This window comes from Misgurnus anguillicaudatus, chromosome 10 (genome assembly GCF_027580225.2).
Source record: "Misgurnus anguillicaudatus chromosome 10, ASM2758022v2, whole genome shotgun sequence".
NCBI classification, from domain to species: Eukaryota; Metazoa; Chordata; class Actinopteri; order Cypriniformes; family Cobitidae; genus Misgurnus; species Misgurnus anguillicaudatus.
Genome location: NC_073346.2, coordinates 26,495,449 through 26,514,967, shown reverse-complemented (window position 1 = coordinate 26,514,967; position 19,519 = coordinate 26,495,449). Strand labels below are relative to the sequence as shown.

The window sequence follows — 19,519 nt, the reverse complement described above, 5'->3', positions numbered from 1 at the left end:
ATTGACAGTATATTTTAATGAATCACAAGGCCGAAAAAATCACGGAGGCGGGACTATCGTCTGCGAGAAGTGGGCGGAGCCTGCCGTCCATCTTTAATGTACTGGACCGAAGGGGGATTGACGAGCTCTGAAAACATACCAAATTTGAAATAAGGAATTTTTGGATATTTTGATCGTGGCTGTCATACAGAGACACCGACGAATCTTACATACGTTTGAAAAAAGGTATATGACGAATGTGCATTAAATATAAGAGTTTAAACCCCCCCACACCGTCTGTTGGAAAAACTATATGTGCCTGCTAGCAGAGCGTTAGCCGTCAGCGCTGCTCGACATCAAAACAGCAGCATCTTAATCCATGTTTTCCGCAGAAATATACAGTATATATTTGATATGCTTTGCCAGGGTGATATCTTATAAGTGCAGCTAAAAGATGAGGATAAATTGCTGCTGATCTACTACGTTAGCAGCTTGGTGGCTAGTGCTCAGTGGTCAGAGGCTGCGTAAATCTGCGTAAACATTGTGAGGCTGTGCTAGCGTTACATTATAAGTGATCCGATCTGTTGAAACGATCACCGCGTGCTGTCATCACGAATTGTTGATATTAAAAATTTTTAATCGCTTTGAATTTGTTGAGAAGGGCAGGTGTGTTAAACTTAAGTTGGATGTTGTTGATCGGCTTCTGGGCTCCTTATTAACACAAATATGAAATGCATGATATCAATCAAGCATGTATTTGCATGCATATCCGACTTTTATATTAAGATCAAACTATTAGGCGCAGTCAAAACATTTACACAGGATATATAGCACGTTAACAATTTATTTGATTTTGTTTAATGCATGCGGTGGCAGAAGGTATGAAGACAACATCATAGCGAAGCCATGGCTGATAAGAGAAAACTTCAAGGTAAGACTGCGTTGTTAATATCACAATTTCTCCCAGTCATTAACAGCACCTAGATATCTATACTGGCAAAAGTGCTTGACAGTACATTCTGTCCATTGGTTTGGTCATCTTATGCTTATTCTTTTGAATAACGCAACCAGGAGAAATAGATCGATGTTTGAAAAAAGTCGCTGAAGGTGTAGAACAGTTTGAAGACATTTGGAAAAAGGTGGGATGTTCACATCTGAACAACCAACAAATATATAAAAAAATATACCTGAGCAACCTGATGCACACCTTTGTGATATTTTATAGCTGAATAATCTGTTTAACATTTTGTGCAGCTTCACAATGCAGCAAATGCCAATCAGAAAGAAAAGTATGAGGCAGATCTCAAGAAAGAGATTAAAAAGCTCCAGGTGAGGTCTATTACACAATCCTGTCTAACAAATTAACATGTCCTTATTTAATGTTGTTTCATGTTGGACTGGTGTTTCAGTTTAATGCAGTCTTAGCTGTTGATGATTACTTCATGTTTATGTCTGCAAGGTTTTTGTCAACATTAGGATAGTTTAAAGTCTGTTTAAAGAAAGGTGTATGATTTAGGTGCTGTGAATGGTCACCATTTCTTTAAAAATTTCTTTCATTTTTTTATCACAATGTTTAAACTTTCTTTAGAGTTTAGGGGATAATATGCAATCTTTTATGAATCTAATTGTTTCCTCTTTTATGTTGTTTTTTTTCAGCGGCTACGAGACCAGATTAAAACATGGGTGGCATCCAATGAAATCAAAGACAAACGGCAGCTAGTGGAAAACCGCAAGCTTATTGAAACGGTTACTTGACTCTCCTATTTTAATGCTGTCTTTATGTGCTATTGGAAATTTGATAATTCCCATTTCCCACCGAAGTCATGATTAAGAGCTTGTTGTGTTCAGGTGCTTTGTTGTCGGAAAGAAAGTAGGATGCCAGATTCATACTTGCGTGTGTCTTGGGAAAATGTTATTTAGACACATAGGGGCGGTTTCCCGGAGAGGGCTTATCTTAGTCCCAGACTAAAATGCATGTTTGAACTGACTTAATTTAAAAACAATTGGCATGCAAACCAGTAGTGTTTTTTGTAAAGTATGTTTGTAAAAAATACTTAAATGTCCTAATATTGCTAAGGCCTTGTCCTGGAAAAATCTGAATCCTGTCTGGGAAACTGTACTACTTTCACAACATGACAAGCAAGGAAGCTGCTGCAGATAAAAAATAATACAGCATTATTATAGAATATTTCCGAACGTCCCATAGGTAAAGATGACATCATAGGGTGTTCATATGCAATTCACATTTATGACAATTCATGTGAAGGCAGCATAAGACATCACATTCTAAAAAACTGACATCATCTTTACGATCTTCTGTTCTACCAAAAGTATGGATGTATTGGCTAGATGTTTATATGATATCTTCATAAATCTTTGCGTTTTGATTTAAAAAAAAAAACCTTGGTCTGGCCCATCATCTTAAATCGTCTCTCTCTCTTCAGCAAATGGAGCGATTCAAGGTGGTTGAAAGAGAAACCAAGACAAAGGCCTATTCGAAAGAGGGGCTGGGATTGGCTCAGAAAGTGGACCCGGCACAGAAAGAGAAGGAGGAAACGGAACAGTGGCTCACGGTACCAGAGGACTCACAGATAACATTGGGGGGTTAAAGAACTAGTAACCGAGTCAAAGCAGCGCAGTAATGGGATGGTTTTCTTCTCTTGCAGAATACAATAGACACTTTGAACATGCAGGTGGACCAGTTTGAAAGTGAAGTCGAATCCCTCTCTGTTCAAACTCGAAAGAAAAAAGGAGACAAAGAGGTTAAGATTTCAGTCTCTTCATTCCCCATTCTCACTTTTCATATTATTATTATTATTATTATTATTATTATTATTATTACTTACGTCTTATTAGTGTCCTTTTTATTCTTTAATGTGCAATGCATTGATCCTGACACTGTTGAGATGTAGGCTGCATGATTCTCTTGAAACTGCATGAATCATTTTTATTACATGAAAATACATATTTTGTGTGCTATTTAACTTAATAAGTTTCACACTGGATGCGAAAGCAGAGCATTTGCAACACATGGCAAGTGTCCCTTAACACCGGCGGTGGTTGCACTCACCATTTTGTTGAAAGTTTACAAGAGCTAAAGCTCTTCAAGAAGCTTATTTTATTGACGATGTCCGTTACATAACTTTGCTTTGTTTTATCCATGTTGTTTTCATGCCCTTTCTGGTCTGTGTAGTGCGAGTTTTAGACTGATAGAAAGCCTTGTGCTTTATCTGTTCCTCTGAAGGTCACAATAAAAGATGAGGATTCACTCAGCGCAGGAGAGAGAGAGTGGTTGACAGCATATTGCAATAGTTTACCCTTTAACATATGCTATATAAAAAATGTAAAATGCTGTTTCACTGAAGACAAATGAGAGCTTAGTCAGTGCTTGAGAGATGACATGTTGTGTATATGTGGTTTTAGGATAAACGTATGATTTCATAAGATGGATTTGCAATATAAATCCTTTGAGCATTAACAGAACAGTAAAAATAGCTGAAATGATCGCGGCGCTACTGCCTCAGATGCGTGAGCTCATGTCACATCTGTGTGAATACTCTAACCTGTTAACATGGGTGTTGCTTACATGTGCTGCGTGAACCAGACCTTACTGTTAGTTTCAACCACTGTTTAAAGCTTGCAGTTTAGCACAATCTGGACTGACAAACACTGCCGTTAAAATAAACAACACTGTTTATACGGCACAGTACTGCTCTTATTCTGTCTATGCATTATTAATTATAATAGGTGCATGCTTTGTAGTTTTGTTGTGCTGCTGTATAACAGCATGGTATTGAGGGAATACAGAGTAATTTCAAAGTACCGCAGATGCTTTTAACTTTGGCTTTTATAAGGCTTAATTAACACTTTTAATGATGCTTAGCAGTCATTATTGTAATCTTGAAATGTATTCACTATTCGCTCAGCTGGATAGACAGGAAGTATTATGAATCATTATGTTCCTGTTTTTAAACAATTTTCTGTATAATTGTAACCTATAGATGAGGTGTTTTTGTTCAGAAGCAGGATCGGATTGAGGAGCTGAAGAGGTTGATTGAAAGGCACAGGTACCACATTAGAATGCTGGAGACCATCTTGAGGATGTTGGACAATGATTCGATTCAGGTGGACTCTATTCATAAGATCAAAGATGACGTTGAGTACTACATTGACTCTTCACAAGACCCAGACTTTGAGGAGAACGAGTTTCTCTACGATGACTTGGACTTGGAGGAGATACGTAAGTTGAAGAGCGAGTATTCGGGGTCGAAGAACGTAATACGTTTTCCAGGGCTCCAGACTAACTTTTTTCACTAGGAGCACATTGGCCCCCAACTAAAAATTGTAGGGGCACAACCAGAAAATTTAGGGGCACACACCGTAAATCAACATGCTAACCAATTATTCACATTTCTACTAACTTCCACTGTATTACTAATAAATACTTTGATAGATAGATGCAGAAAGTACAATGTGCTGTTTCAAATTCAGTGTCACATTACAAAAAAGGTCAAATTTACTAAGATTCAGTGGCACACTCTCAAATTTTGGTGGCAAAATGCGACCATATGGTAGCAGTCTGGAGCCCTGTTTTCTGTTGAAAGTTTCTCACTTTGTTTTTCTTTGTAGCAACTACCTTGATGGCAACGTCTCCTCAGGGCCATAATGAAGATGAGATGTTCCTTCAGTCCAGCAGCACCCCAACCTCAACCACCTCCTCTTCACCCATCCCTCCATCTCCTGCTACAGGAATAACGGTAAGATCCTTTTTTTACTTGCTTGTTCTCTTATGGTCTCTCATCTTTCTGTATGTCCATCATTCATCTTTCAAAGGAATTATTAATGCGTTTTCTGTTTCATCTTTGTATTGACCTTTTTGAGAATTTATGTTGGTACATTGTGTTTGAATGTGGTTTTTTTCAGGAGATTTTGGAAGATAAAAGAGCTCGATCGATAGACGGTGAAGTGAGTCAGGTGAGACCGCAGTATTACTATTATTGGTGTAGTTCACCCAAACATGAAAAGAATGCATTTTTGTGTTCCTTCTAAAAAGCAAGTCATACATGTTTTGTAAAAGTGGTTTTTATTTTTGGGTAAACAATCCCTTAAAAGTACATGAACGTATCAAATATCTGTTTTTCTTCATGAACACCCCCTCGTGGGTTTCTTTGCTTCTTTCAGTCTCCTGTGAAGAACGGCAACCCATCTCTCTCATCGTTCTCCTCATCCGCCTCCTCAGGCTCCTCCTCCTCCTCTTCTTCTCTGGTCTCCATGGCTACTGTTGTCGGGAGCTGCACAGCGGTCTCTGGGGCCAGCAGCCTACTGGGAAGCTTCAGCAATGCAGTACAGCAGCATCCTCCTCAGTCCCAACCGCAAGCACAGGTCAAACTCTCCTCGACATCATCTACAACCTCCAACAACACGCCTAGCCCACCCAGCCACCCCACACTACCCACATCCACTTCTTCCTCTCTGCCCAGTCCCAGCACACCTGGGCCGGTTACTTCCAACTCCCAGTCGTCTTCAGCAGGGCTTGGGGGCTCCAGTCATGGACTGGGGATGGGTTTGGGGAAAGGTGTCACAGTGACCAGCAGCAGTAGTGTGGGTCAAATGCAAAGTTTGGGCATGACAGGAATGCCTAGTTCTCTCAGCACCATGGCAGGGCTTCTCTCAGGCTCTACCCCTGCCCCCTATGCCCAGGCGGCTGCAGGTGGAACAGCAAGTAGTGCCTCCAGTGGTCCAGTGGGGAATAGCAGCAGTAGCACTGGCATATCAATAACAAGCGGAAGCACAGGAGGAGCGAGCACAGGTGCAACAAGTAACGGTACGGGAACGGGTGTAGGTTTGGGCCTGTTAGGGTCCAGTTCTGGCCACGGTGCTTTAAGCGCAGGAATTCTGAACCTTGTACCAGGGCAGACATCTCTTCAGGGGTCTGCGCAAGTACCAATAAGCCCTGTGGGCACAGCACCTGGGGGAGGAATCAGCGAGGGTGGATTGGGTGGAAATGGGAGCAGCACGGTGGGAAGTGGAGGAGTGGGGACGAGCATAGCACCTGCACGACCCCCCAGCAGCCTCAAACAAAATGGAGCAACCAGTAAGTGCTTTTAAGGTTATCTAGAAATTTTTAGATGGGGGGTGACACTAAATTAGAAAAAATGTATCAACACTAATCATTCTGTAGTGTGGATAATATTCTTTAAAGATTTTATGATTGGGGCCAAATGAATTTTTTAGTCAGTGAGCTTTCTCCATGCCTTTTTCCCAGGTTACAGTGCTGTGGTTGCAGACAACACAACAGACATCTCACTCAGCAGTGCCAGCCAATCACAAAACAGCCATTCCTCTTCCTCAAGCTCGTCATCAAATCAAAAGTGAGTGTTTACTTGGCCTCACATTTCATGTGGTCAGAGTAAGAGTATTGTGATAGATTGACATCTCTTGTCTTTCTCTCTCCAACTTGCTCTGTATTAAAGTCTGGATAATGGTCCCAGTTTATTGAGTTCAATCACTCTACCCCCCTCCTCCCCATCACCTGCTTTCACTGACAGCACACCTGGTGGTGGGAGTCTACTAAATGGCCCACACTCCTACACACCCAACACAGAAGCCATCAAGGTGTGTTTTCATCTCGGTTACACAGTCAGATTCACTTTTATTCACATTATACCAGCAACAGAAGATTTTGTTGGTCACTTGGTCTTTATTTCTGGATAACCCTACCTATTGTGAAATCCGTAACTATACAAAAAACACATGTCCTATGATTGGTTATGGTCACAACATTCCAAAGCGGTTTATCAAACTAGGTCAAACCATAGACTTCTCATGGTTCTTGTTGGTCTCTTGCAGGCTCCTGAACCACCAAGCTCTCTGAAAGCGATGGCAGAAAGAGCAGCACTAGGATTGACACTAGATGGAGAAATCCCATCATTACACTTGACAGATCGAGGTAACCTAACCAACTGTGAAAATCTGGCAAACATTGCAGTGTAGATCTAACAACTCTTTAATGTCTATTTAAATGATAAGAACAAACGGGGCTGCATCTTTGGGGTGCCCAAAGTAGGCCCTTGAAGGCCGATGTCCTGCAGAGTTTAGCTCCAACTTGCCTAAGCACACCTACCTGGAAGTTTCTAGTATGCTATTAACTTTAAATAACTAATTAAGGTTTTCCCAGAAACATACAACTGCTAGGGTGCAAATTCAGGTGTTAAATAATCGGCTTGTCTGGCTGTTCACACATCACACTTTCAATTTCAAAATACAGAGCTGGTATAATCATCACAAACAAAGTGTTTTCTTTAGATCTGTTCTCAGGGTCTTCAGCCCCACCTGGTCCCACAACAGCACCTCAGCCTGCTGTTTCAGAAGTCAACCTCCCGCCATCTTTAGGGGCATGTCCATTAGGACCCACGCCCTTAACAAAAGAGCAGCTCTACCAACAGGCCATGCAGGAGTCGGCATGGACACACATGCCCCACCCATCAGATTCAGAGAGAATCAGGTACATACATCTTTAAGGGAGTGTGAATGCCTGAATGGCAAATTGTGTATTTTGTCTTCATCTTAGATTGAACATTTTATATGCAAGCCCTTGTTTGAAGATGTGTTTACGGCTTGTATCTAATACCGTGTCCATACTTTGTAGGCAATACCTGATGAGGAATCCCTGCCCTACACCCCCATTCCACCATCAGGTGCCCCCACATCATTCGGACTCTATTGAGTTCTACCAGAGATTGTCCACTGAAACTCTCTTCTTCATTTTCTACTACCTTGAGGTGTGTTTTATGTCTAAAGATGGGAAATGTTCTTGAGTATTTCATCGCTAAGAATTACATTGAGGTCTTGTTTTTTATAGGGCACAAAGGCACAGTACCTGTCAGCTAAAGCACTGAAGAAGCAATCGTGGAGGTTCCACACCAAGTACATGATGTGGTTCCAGAGGCATGAGGAACCCAAAACCATCACTGATGAGTTTGAACAGGTAAGAATCCACCGTTTTCATGAATGCATGTGTATGCATTAATCTTCGCATTCATAATTCATTATGTTCCACAATATGCTCTTTTTTTATGCATCTTGATGTTTTTTCTACCTGTAGGGCACGTACATTTACTTTGACTATGAAAAGTGGGGCCAGAGAAAAAAGGAAGGATTTACGTTCGAGTACAGATACTTGGAGGACAGAGATCTACAGTGACAGACGGAGAAATGTAGAGAAGAGAGAGATTACTACGACCGAGAAAACGCTGCTGTTGACATTCCGAGATGAACTCCATGTCGTGGTTTAAGTTGGATGTGAAGTTGGCCTTTTTCTTTAAAAGAGAGAGCGAGAGCGCGAGTGAAGGGGGTCGAGTGCCTGTTTACATGCAAACATTTGAACCTCCTACAATCTTGAGTCTTTACCCCCCACTTTATTTCTGTTCTAACCAAAAGCCCCACCTAGCCAAGCAACAGAAATTAAAGGAACAATTTGGTTAGGATGCCACAATACGTTTTGCTATTTAGTTTGTGTTTGGTGGAGTGCTGCATTAGCAAGTCTTATACTCTTAGATGACACATTACTGACTATGATGTATTGGCACTATGCTAGATTGCGAGTCTAATGCATCGATTGGTTGTTCTTTGTTCATTGAGCCCCTCTGGGAGTGTTTAGGCACTGTGACTTTGCCTGGCGAGATAACGTGTCGACCATTAAATTGCTATGCAATTGAATTCCTCTCGACCTCCCTACCTTTATCATGACCTAAATGCGGTTTTACTAGACCGCAACAAAGTTGGCGTTTTGATAGGGTAACGTTCTGTAGCATCTCTTACAAATGTTCAGAAGCAAGCTGGGTAAGCTGTCAGCCAGCAGACTGGCGTGCAATTTATCTGTCTGTTAAACATGGCATGAGTGATTTCACTTCAAAAATATCTAATAAAAAGACAAATATTAAAAGTACAAGTAAAAAATCTTATCCTTTCTGTCATTGTCATTTAGGTTGTTCATGGTTGAATATTTTTGCTGTGTGGTGCATGTAAAAAATAAACTTGCCCAAACTTTCCCCATAATTATTTTTGGTGTCTCAAAACTCTCCTCACGTATTCTGCTGGACAGTTTTCCTCAATAGATATATCTTTCTTCTGTTACTCCATTTTTTTGGCAAAGCCATTCGAAACAGCGCCCGTTGTGACACAATCCTGTGCAAGTTTCCATTCATTTCGATATCCTCTATTGTTTGGGGAGAACAGTGTGCTTGAATGACAAAGTGACATAATTGTGAAAAAGATGGAAATAATTTTTTCGATGCACAGAAGGGCAGCTGATCGCATTTGTGGATTTCTCTCAAATTAAGTCAACCTTGCCTTCTTGACACGGACAGGACAGCATGCGATTGCAATATGTCGCTTAGTAGGCTGAGAGGAAACAAAAATACAGAGTTGTAAAATTTCAATAAAATACTTTTGTGATGCAGTGTCAGTGTGTTTGATGCTTTCACAAACAGTACGAACAATTATATTCTGTTAGTATTATTAAAGACTCACAAGTTCTTTAAAATAAAGAATTCTCGCCATGAATATAGCCATAGATGCTGGAACTAAAGAGTGCAGATTAAATTTCAACTAAGGACGGTCTTGCATAACATTTAGGCATTTAGCAGATGCTTTTATCCAATGCGACTTACAAAGATTAGAAAACAATGAAGCAATTTGTCATAGGGAGGTAGCAATAGAAGAGGTGCTTTTATCAAGTCTTTACTATTTCAAAACAATACCTGTTAAGAGAGACAGTTTTTTAAGATGTAAGAGGTGTGTCTGCAGTACGTTTGGGGATGTGTTGTTCATTGTTTTTTGAATGTTGCAAGAAGATAGGGAGATAAGTAAGGTAATTCCACCAGCAGGGAGTAGTGAAGGAATGACAGGGCGCCACTTATTTGCTAAATGAATGTTTTGTTGGTGTGTAGGAATGCAGAAAAGTGTTAAAGTATGCCGGTGCAGTACCAGTGAAAGTTCTGCAAGTGAGCAGTTGTGACTTATACTAGTGGAGAGAGATAAAGACTGGCGTTACTTGAGCCCTTTTGGGCTCCTGGAAGATGAGCCAAGCTGCTGCGTTCTGAACCAGTTGGAGTGGTTTGATAGACCAAGCAGGAAGGCCAGCAAGGAAAGCATTGCAGTAATCCAGCCTAGAGATTACCAGGGCTTGGATCAGGAGTTGTGCAGTTTAGATCAGTAGTTTTCAAACTGTGGTCCTAGAACAGTGTTCTTCAACCCTGGTTCTGGAGGACCCCCATCCAGAAAGTTTTAGATGTCTCCGTCCTCATTTAAAACACCTGAGCCAACTCAGCCTCCTTCCAGAATGTCTCCCTAACAAGCTGATAAGTTAAAACAGGTGTGTTGATTAAGGAGACATCTAAAACATTCTGAAAGGGGGTCCTCCAGGACCAGGGTTGAAGAACACTGTCTTAGAAGATTCTAAAGCAGGGGTCACCAATCCTGGTCCTGAAGGGGCCCGTGTCTCTGCAGAGTTTAGCTCCAACCCTAATCAAACACACATGAAGCACCTTAATTAGCTGCTTCAGGGGTGTTTGATTAGGGCTGGAGCTAAACTCTGCAGAGACACCGGCCCTCCAGGACCAGGATTGGTGACCCCTGTTCTTAAGGGTCCCCAAAAAATTTCAGGGGAAAGGCAGAACTTTTAAGATTCATAAAATATTGTGAATGGATATTCCTATACCTCTGGGGTTCCTCGCCTTGCTGTTATAAAGATTAAAAACCCAAACAGGATACAAATCTGCACCAGAAGATATTCACACCATGAACCACATAGATTACTAAACAAAATTGAAAAAAATGTACAAAAAAAACCTTTAAACTTTTCCTTAATCATTATGTATTTAAAGAGCACCAATGGTCCAATTCATGATTTTACATTTCCTTTGATGTGTAAGTGTGTATTATACATGTTAACGATATGCAAAAGCTACATACCTCAAAGTAAACGATGACGCAAGTTATCGTCTCCAACGTAAATCTCTTTTCTTGGACTACAACAAGCACACGGATTGTAGGCAACAGTTTAGTTCATGGGCTTGTTGACATGGACAAGACCAACATTACCATAATTCCTCCCACTCAGCCTGTAAGTTAACTCCTGTTGTTAGCATTGCATTGTGCCCAAATCTTTCAAACATGGTAAGGAGCGTCACATTTCCGGCTGCTGTCAAAGGTATTCAGGCCAATCACAATGTACAGATTAGCTGGCCAATCACGGACATAGAGCTTTTTAAATTTGTGCGTTTCAGGAAGAGAGAGAAATCTGAAGCTACAAAACTGTACGGTATGTGGAAAATAATGTGTTTTTTAACCATAAACCATGCAAACACGTTGTATTATATTAAATACACACAATATTTTTTATCAGTTAAATAGGTGCTCTTTAAAACAATGAATTGTGGCCTTTTTACAATTGCCCCTGCTGAAAAAAAACAGCATACCAGCAAGACCAGCAGCATTGTGTTTTGGTGCTGGTTTGCTAGTGAACACCAGCTAAACCAGCATCAAACCAGCTAAACCAGCACCAAACCAGCATTAGCACCAGCATCCCATGCTGGTCATACCAGCATAATTCCCATGCTGGTTTGATGCTGTTTTTTTCAGCAGGGGCATTACATATAAGAATGAAATGTGGCATAACAGGATTAGCAGGTAGGCAAGGTGAAGAAAATTACTCCAAATTAGTTTTCTTTTCAAATGTTTGTTAGTTGAAACTGCATGTTTTGCTCCTTTTTTATCATGTCCCACCCTTTTGGAGAATGGGTGAAAATGTAGAAAATGATTATAATGATCTGTATCTGCATATTACTAATACTAATACTAATTATAAAGTAAATAAAGCATTTAAGTGAATTACATGTTAACCAAATGATGAAACATTTCAAAAAGTTGCATGACAGTATATTGGACATTAGAAAAACTTGATTCTCCTCTGCCAGGAAAGTGACAGAGATATTTGTAAAACTATATTCAAAACTAAATTCACAGGACCAAATCCATATTTTAAATGCAATTCCTTTACGGACAAAAAAAAAAATTAACAAGGAGACAATTCTGGTACTAACTAAAATGACCATCTTTAATCAATGGAGGAAATAAACTGCTTACAACCATGAAAACAACCTGCTATATATGGTCATTATATTCTTTGTACACATTAATAAAAACAAAAATGGCAAATCACAGGAACATTTTTCTCTCACTTCTGTTTTCTGCACAGAAAGATGATTTCTAATCATCTGTCCTTGCACTGTCCTCATCATCTCCCCACAGACAGTCCTACTGAGTGGGTATGTGACAGAGTATAAATTAGCAGTTGAAGTGTGAATCTGTCCACTGATGTTGAAGTGTGTGCTTTCCTGCGTGTGACACACTGCCTCACACCTTGTCGTCTTTCTCCTGCTTGACCTTGACGAACTCTGCCATGTTGGAGAAATATTTCTGATTGGCTTCAGCCACCTTTTTCTCTGCAGCCTGCGGATTCACAATCTCCAGCCCCTGACAGACAGCAGAGAGTACGGTGAGCTCCATAAATCAATATACTCACAGCGGTCATTAATTGATTGTGAAACAGCAACACAAAAAGAGACTAGACATTCATGTGTGAGAATAACTGAAATGTAAAGCGTGTGGCACTGGGCGATAGTGATACAAATTCATTATCATATCTTTGTAATTTTGGGATGTATGGCGATATATCATAAATAAACAAAGTGGAATAAAACAGCATATATGATGAAAATAAAATTGAAAAAGACAGGGTTTTCCTCAGTTTTAAAGGAAAACACCACAGTTTTTCAATATTTTACTATGTTCATATCTAAACTTAGACGAACAAATACATATCTATCTTTATTCAGTGCGTGCACTTAATCTTTGTACAGCGCGACGTGAATGTGTTAGAGCCCTGCATTTCAGCCCGAGCCCGTCGGGGCCCGACCTGTTTACGCCCTTCGGGTCGGGTTTCGGGCCAATTTTAACGTCACAGCAGATACGCGGGCCGGACCTCGGGCTTATTTAGGTTTCTCCATCTTTTTATATTTTTCAATTTAATTAAAAGAACCCTTTGACAGACATTGATGATTGCAAAACAAACATAGGAAGACGTTTAACCTATCGCATGAGTCCGCTACGCACAGCCACACATTTACAATGCAGTTGTTGCGTATTTAACAGCAGGACCTTCAGCGCACAGGGAAAAATTATTAATGGAGTACTAGATTAAAACCTTGGATACTGCACATAATCTATGCAGACAGCATCCAAGACATAATCTATTAAAGACTTCTCCCTGTATTAATTTCAGAAGGCTGTGTCTTTATTTCTTGTTTGTGTATGGATCGACTTTTTTTCTTAGTTTAACTGTTGGATGGATACATGAATAGCCATGTTCTGTGGTAAGTCCTTACATAAAAAAATGTATATGCAAAAGCGAAGTTGTAAGATAAGGCAACATGCATGTTTATTCTGTTTCATGTTTATTTCGTTTCGTTTTGTATAACCCTTATTTTTTTATTTCTGCACCCGTTGCAACTGCGAGCAGCAGAGCAACATGCCTTCGCTTTTTAAAAATAGTGTGTGTTGATAATAAACGTTTAAACTAACATTGTGATATGCTGAAAATATATATTTTATATAGTTGTTATTATAGGCAAGTAAAGTGTTTATTTGAGAGGCTCAATTCATCAAACATGTCGTCAACTTGCTGTCAGCCGCTAACCACTTAATTATCATAAAAAACTTTAACAAACAAAAATGCTCTAAAATGTAAATAAAAAAGAAATATAACTATTTTGCCATTTAAAACAAATCTGAACTGCTTTAATTGCTGCAAGAGTACAGCTGTACAAGCTGTGTAAGGAGTTATTTTTTGCTATTTCTTTGGATTTCTTTTGCAAAATCTATGCGGAATTTTGCAGAATGATTTAAAATGTTTTAAAACGATCCGAGAATGTGCGCTGTGAATAAAATATTTTATAACTATATTATACATTTTATTTAAGGATTACCCTGAATTAAACTGGACCAACATGAACCAACAGATAATGCATAATGTGCTGTCACGACCATAGAGTTTTATATAATAAATAATTATACATAATTACTGTCTGTAAGAGTAAAAAGAAAAGGCTTCTCATAATGAATGTAGCGTATATAGCAAGATAATTTAATCAGTTTAACAACACAATGTATATATATTTATCTTGTAAACAGATTTGAAATAATAAATAATTGTCGCGTCACGTAGCAAGAGAGACGATAGAGATCTATTAACTTCTCCGCAGTAAGTTTTATTTCAAATTCAAGTTTTACATATTAAATAGACTATTAAAAAGTTAGTGCTTCTCTCATAAAAACCTCACAGCAGACAGCACAGACTTCTACTCACAAACACACGCGATGCAGTGACTATATCTGCGGACACAGATTCCGAATGGGGAGAATTAAAAAGTTCGGACTCGGGTCAGACTCGGGCTGAGAATTCTGATAAGCTGTCGGACAAGGGCCGGGCTAGGGCCTAAGCGTCTCGGCCCAGGGCCGGGTCAGGGCCTAGATTTCAGGCCCTTGCAGGGCTCTAGAATGTGTTAGCATTTAGCCTAGCCCCATTCATTCTTTAGGATCCAAACAGGAATGAATTTAGAAGCCACCAAACACTTCCATGTTTTAACGGTCTTTAAATATGGAAAACATGGAAATGTTAGGTGTGTTTTAAATTCATCCCTGCTTACATCCTAAGGAATGAATGGGGCTAGGCTAAATGCTAACACATTTACAACCCAATGTACAATGATTAAGTGCATGCACTGAAAACAGATAGATATGCATCAATTTGTCTAAGCTGGGGTAAGAACATAGTAAAATCTCAAAAAACGGTGGTGTTTTCATTTAAAAAAATGCAACTGAACAACATGCAAGCTGATTGGACAATGCACATCTGACCTCAGTGTGCATTCCTGGCATATCAGACCATACCGGTATAGACGATATTGCCTCATCCCGTTTCTCGCTGATATATTACCAAAACTCGATATACCGTGCAGTTATGTAGTTCTGCCCAACCTCACATCATTGGTTAAAGGCGGAGTCCACGATGTTTGAAAAACGCTTTGGAAAAGGAGACGGGCCGACTATCAAAACACACTTATAGCCAATCAGCAGTAAGGAGCGTGTCTACTAACCGACATCCTTGCCGGGTTGCGTATGTGTGCGGCGGGTCTATCAACAGAAGGTCCAGATTCTATTGGGGTAGGGGCGTGTTAGTTTAGGTGATTTCAAATATCAACATTGGCTTTCAAACATCGTGGACTCCGCCTTTAAGTGATGTCCACATGGGCAGTTCAAACTAACAAATTGCAATTTCGTTTGGTAGCACATAAGTTGGACTTCAAGAGCATTTGTGTGCCTGTATACCTGCAATGGAGTGAATGCCACACTGGAGCTGGTTCCTGACGATCGGTCTCTGACAGTGGACTTCCCACCATACGTCATGCTCTGCTTCTGTAATGTCCGCTGCATTAACGAAATACAAAAAATTAAATGTTACTTTAAAGAAATGGACTTAACGTATCACAGGATAGCTAATGTACCCAAACTATTCCCAGATATCTGCAATGTATACTAATCCACAAAGACATACCTGTAGAGATTTGGATATCCTGGCTTTGGTTGAGTCGTTGACTTGTGCTTGTCTCACCCTGCCGCTTCCAGACTTTCCCAGCTGACCAAGACTGAAGCCCAGATCCTCCTGATAAGCATCATCCTCGATCTTAAAGGCAGATGAACAGTAAGTTTCAAGTTAACAGTTGCTGAACAAAGCCATAGACTTTCAAAAATAATAACAATCGAATGACGTCAACTAACCTCTGCAAATGTCATTCTGTTGGCATGCTTCCTGATTTCTGTCAGACCCAGCCTCTCTTTCATCTTACGATACCTGAAAAAAAATCAATGGATGATTTAATCAGATCATGCGCAAGCTAACATACCCAACTCGTATTTCAGCCCAAAGTCAAAAGTATAGAACAAAAACATTGTGTATAGGGTTGTCACAATGCCAAAATTAGGAAGTCCAATTATCATACCAGTGCAAGAATTACTTTTTTAAAAATATACTACTTTATTAAAAGCAAGACCCTCACCTCCTTCCTCCTCTCTTCTTCCTCAGTCCATCCAGGGGTGCTGGGAGAGGCTTCACCTGCTTGACTGGTGGGGGCTCCTGCCATTTATCGAACTTTCTCTCAATCTCCTCCTTCAGGTCATAGCCGACCTGCACACAAACAAACCAGTCAAACTCAATCCAGATGACTCCTATAGTGTACAGCAATTCCCTATAAAGTTAAAATCGGTCTTTGCTGTAATTATCATCAGTGATGAGATGATCACCTTGCCATCTATACTCTCATGAAAACTATCCACACGAGCTGCCAGAGTGCATTTAGCTGCGACCAGACGAGCTGCTTTCCTCCTCAGATCTGGAAAGATTACGTTTAAAATAATGTTATTCTCTCAAGTCACTAATGAATGATGACAGCAAATGAAAGCAAAAAGGTTGACGCTTACTGGAGACAGTGTCTGTACGACATCACAGTGATAGATGTAGCCTGTGTGAGGCAGCAGGGAAGTGCTGCTGAATCCAGATAGGGTTCTCCGCTGAGCTCCTAGCAGCATAAGATTGCATGCAGGCATTTTTGCCAGATTGGTCAGGCCACCAGCAACACCTGAAATGACAGGAGGATGAGTTTGCATGTAGTTGCAAAAAAAGAGATCATGTACTGGGAGGATGATAACTCTAAAAAATAAACTGAAAGCATTTTGTTTAAGGGATAGTTCACCCAAAAATGAAAATAATGTCATTAATGACTCTTGACCCTCATGTCAGAACACAGTTTAAGATGTTTTAGATTTAGTCCGAGTCGAAAGCTTGGTGACCCTTCATTGAAAATTTATATACGGTATACTGTCCATGTCCAGAACGGTGACAAAAACACCATCAAAGTAGTCCATGCGACATCAGTGTGTCAGTTAAAATATGTTGAAGCATTGAAAATAAATTTTGGTCCAAAAATAACTAAAATTACAACTTTATTCAGCCAGCCCTGTTGTGAACCGTGTGCATGAGACTGAAGTCACATGACTGCAGTGACAAGGCTGACGCGTTATCCGCAGACATGTTTGCCAATTTATTTTTTTTTCAAACCTACAGCGTGTCTCCCTCAGACTGTAAACAAACCTCGTGCGCACAAAAAAAATCCATGGTGGGGCACACCAGATGGCACGTCAGCCGTGTCACTGCAGTCACGTGACTTTAGTCTTGTGCACACGGTTCACAGCAGAGCCTGAAGAGAAATCAACGATGAATAAAGTCGTAACTTTTGGACCAAAATGTTTTTTCGATGCTTCAACACGTTCTGGCTGGCCCACTGATGTCACGTGGACTACTTTGCTGATGTTTTTGTTGCCTTTCTGGACATGGACAGTAAACCGTACATAGATTTTCAATGAAAAGTCAGCAAATTCTCTTGGACTAAAATCTAAAACATCTTAAACTGTGTTTCGAGTTTGGAACGCCATGAGGGTGAGTCTTTAATGACATTATTTTCATTTTGGGTGAACCAACCGTTTAAAAGAAATAAATCAAAACTCTCAGAAATATTTCTGTTCTCACCCATGATCTTAGCAGCAGTCGATGCTCCGACTATGATTGAAATATTAGGAGCAATAAATGACATTCTGGATTCCACATATTCATAAATCCTGTGTTTTGATTGGTTGAGCTCAAGGGCCATGTCACATGCCTCCTCCAATCGATGCAGCTCATCATCACTGAGCATCGTCCTGTCAACATGCAATCACACCATTAGAAACATACCAAAATAAAATAGCATTTCCATTTTTAATCAGGGCAGATCTAGGTAAACATCTATGAACAGAAAATAAGTAGTGTGTCAGGCTCTTTATGACAGCAACAACATCTGTATAATGCTAATAATAACAATATGAGACAAAATCTGTTCATCTGATCATTACAACAGCTGAAAATGTTATACATCAGTGCCTGCCCACGCTGCAAATATAAGAAATCTCTCACCCTTGTGTAGTTGAGGCTGTGACACTGACAACCATAATAGTAGCATTGGTCAAAATCTGCTGGAGTGTCTCATTGTTTTTGCACTTCTCAAGGTTGTTGCCCAACTCCTAAAGACACAAGACAAAAACCAAAACACATTTACACACACAAGTGCCTACAACACTACATGAAGTCTCACAAGTGACTCGTTTCAACGTACCTTTACAGTTCTGATATAATCTAGTGCATTTGGTACCAAAGACTCCAGCTCTGGGAACCTTTTGGAGTATTTGTCACGAACAAATTTATGAATGATATCTGAAAATGAAAACAGGAAATTATGTTAACTTATAGCTTGATAAGGGTTAACATCAAATATGTGAAATCCTACAATATAACATTATACACAACACTCACTAAGCTCATTGTCTATTTCCACTGTCAGATTGTTGGCGGCAACAATGAGTTTATATTCTGGGTCTGCTTCAACAGGTCCAGACACTGAAGAGTACACAACATTAACACAATTAGCAAAAAATACATTTATCAATTTCGTACTGTCTGCTTAAGGTTGTTAGAAGGTTGAGAAGGTTGTTACTCACCATCTGAATTCTTGCGTTGATTTCCAATGTATAGACCAATTTTATCCATAATTTCAGAAAACTGTCAGAAGTCAAGAAGTGTAGAATAAGTAAGTGCAATTCACCAGTTTATGTAAGAAAACGTCATCACTGAAACATTAAGCGGGCAACAACTCACTGGTTTGCTGTGCCGAAGTTTTGCTATGGAGGTGACACTCTCCGTCCCACTGTAATCCACCTCCATCTCCTCCGGTATGTCTTCAAGGCCCCCATCGGTTTGTCTCTCCCCGGCCTCCCCATCACTCTCGCCGCCTTCCTCACCGGGATACAGACCGTCTTCTTCTCCTGCCTCCTCTAGGTCAGCGAGGAGCTCGTCTGCTAAAGACATCTGACAAAACGGAAAAAGTCTATCAGAATCAATTTCTGATGTTCATCTGGTCGCGTTAGCAAGCCAACGACATGGGTTTGTTTGATAATTAAAAAAACACACATCTGATATGTATCTATAACTTGCTTTGGATTATTAAGTCGTTTACATGTAAATGAAACTACATAAACATTACGCAGCAAGACAAATACTGTTTACATGCATGCATTAACTAAATAAAATAAGTGAATAAATACAAGATTTTTATTAATACAGAAAAATTCTTTTCAAACTCACATTTCAAAGGGTCTCCTTCCTCAACAGCACAACAGAAAGATTAAAAATGTAAACTAACGTGCGTCGACCAAACGACGCAGTGAAATCGTTGCAGTCGCAGACTAATGGCGTCACTTCTTTAAAAGCAAAGGCTTCTGGGAAATGTAGTCTCGCAGTCTCTCTAATAGTGTGCGTTTCAAAATAATATCT

General features: G+C 40.0%; 2 protein-coding genes across 5 annotated transcripts; one reads left to right on the top strand and one right to left on the bottom strand.

Moving 5' to 3' along the window:
• The first annotated feature begins 65 nt into the window (after window positions 1-65).
• cnot3a (CCR4-NOT transcription complex, subunit 3a) lies at window positions 66-9,440 on the top strand. Of its 4 annotated transcripts, none has more exons than XM_073872268.1 (18): window positions 66-223; window positions 849-910; window positions 1,051-1,118; window positions 1,234-1,308; window positions 1,636-1,725; window positions 2,424-2,552; window positions 2,646-2,741; window positions 4,006-4,219; window positions 4,609-4,736; window positions 4,903-4,953; window positions 5,161-6,073; window positions 6,245-6,350; window positions 6,453-6,594; window positions 6,829-6,928; window positions 7,285-7,483; window positions 7,628-7,760; window positions 7,841-7,966; window positions 8,084-9,440. In XM_073872268.1, the coding sequence occupies exons 2-18, from the start codon at window positions 886-888 to the stop codon at window positions 8,180-8,182; spliced, it is 2,694 nt and encodes an 897-aa protein (XP_073728369.1). In that variant the 5' UTR covers window positions 66-223; window positions 849-885; the 3' UTR covers window positions 8,183-9,440. The 4 variants fall into 4 exon arrangements, with proteins under 4 accessions (XP_073728369.1, XP_073728368.1, XP_055066410.1 ...); XM_073872267.1 differs by having other exon boundaries at window positions 67-223; window positions 4,000-4,219; XM_055210435.2 differs by lacking the exons at window positions 66-223; window positions 849-910; window positions 1,051-1,118; window positions 1,234-1,308 and adding an exon at window positions 1,342-1,495 and having other exon boundaries at window positions 4,000-4,219.
• A 2,813-nt stretch (window positions 9,441-12,253) lies between these two features.
• prpf31 (PRP31 pre-mRNA processing factor 31 homolog (yeast)) lies at window positions 12,254-19,485 on the bottom strand. The gene is made up of 14 exons (XM_073872266.1): window positions 19,331-19,485; window positions 18,845-19,054; window positions 18,688-18,748; window positions 18,503-18,586; window positions 18,306-18,403; window positions 18,107-18,213; window positions 17,684-17,853; window positions 16,583-16,736; window positions 16,402-16,495; window positions 16,158-16,285; window positions 15,880-15,952; window positions 15,656-15,784; window positions 15,430-15,528; window positions 12,254-12,516 (listed from the first exon to the last, which is right to left on the bottom strand). Exons 2-14 carry the CDS (start codon window positions 19,052-19,054, stop codon window positions 12,397-12,399), a joined length of 1,527 nt encoding a protein of 508 aa, XP_073728367.1. The 5' UTR covers window positions 19,331-19,485; the 3' UTR covers window positions 12,254-12,396.
• Between the last annotated feature and the right edge of the window lie 34 nt (window positions 19,486-19,519).

Excerpts from the sequence above, each read along its gene's own strand:
- cnot3a (XM_073872267.1), top strand. The coding sequence starts at position 886 with ATGGCTGATAAGAGAAAACTTCAAG. Across the intron at positions 4,954-5,160 it reads TAGACGGTGAAGTGAGTCAG|TCTCCTGTGAAGAACGGCAA; the intron begins GTGAGACCGCAG and ends TGCTTCTTTCAG. Across the intron at positions 7,484-7,627 it reads TCAGATTCAGAGAGAATCAG|GCAATACCTGATGAGGAATC; the intron begins GTACATACATCT and ends CATACTTTGTAG.
- prpf31 (XM_073872266.1), bottom strand. The coding sequence starts at position 19,054 with ATGTCTTTAGCAGACGAGCTCCTCGCTGACCTAGAGGAGGCAGGAGAA. Across the intron at positions 18,404-18,502 it reads GGAAATAGACAATGAGCTTA|ATATCATTCATAAATTTGTT; the intron begins GTGAGTGTTGTG and ends TTTCATTTTCAG. Across the intron at positions 18,214-18,305 it reads ATTATATCAGAACTGTAAAG|GAGTTGGGCAACAACCTTGA; the intron begins GTACGTTGAAAC and ends TTGTGTCTTTAG.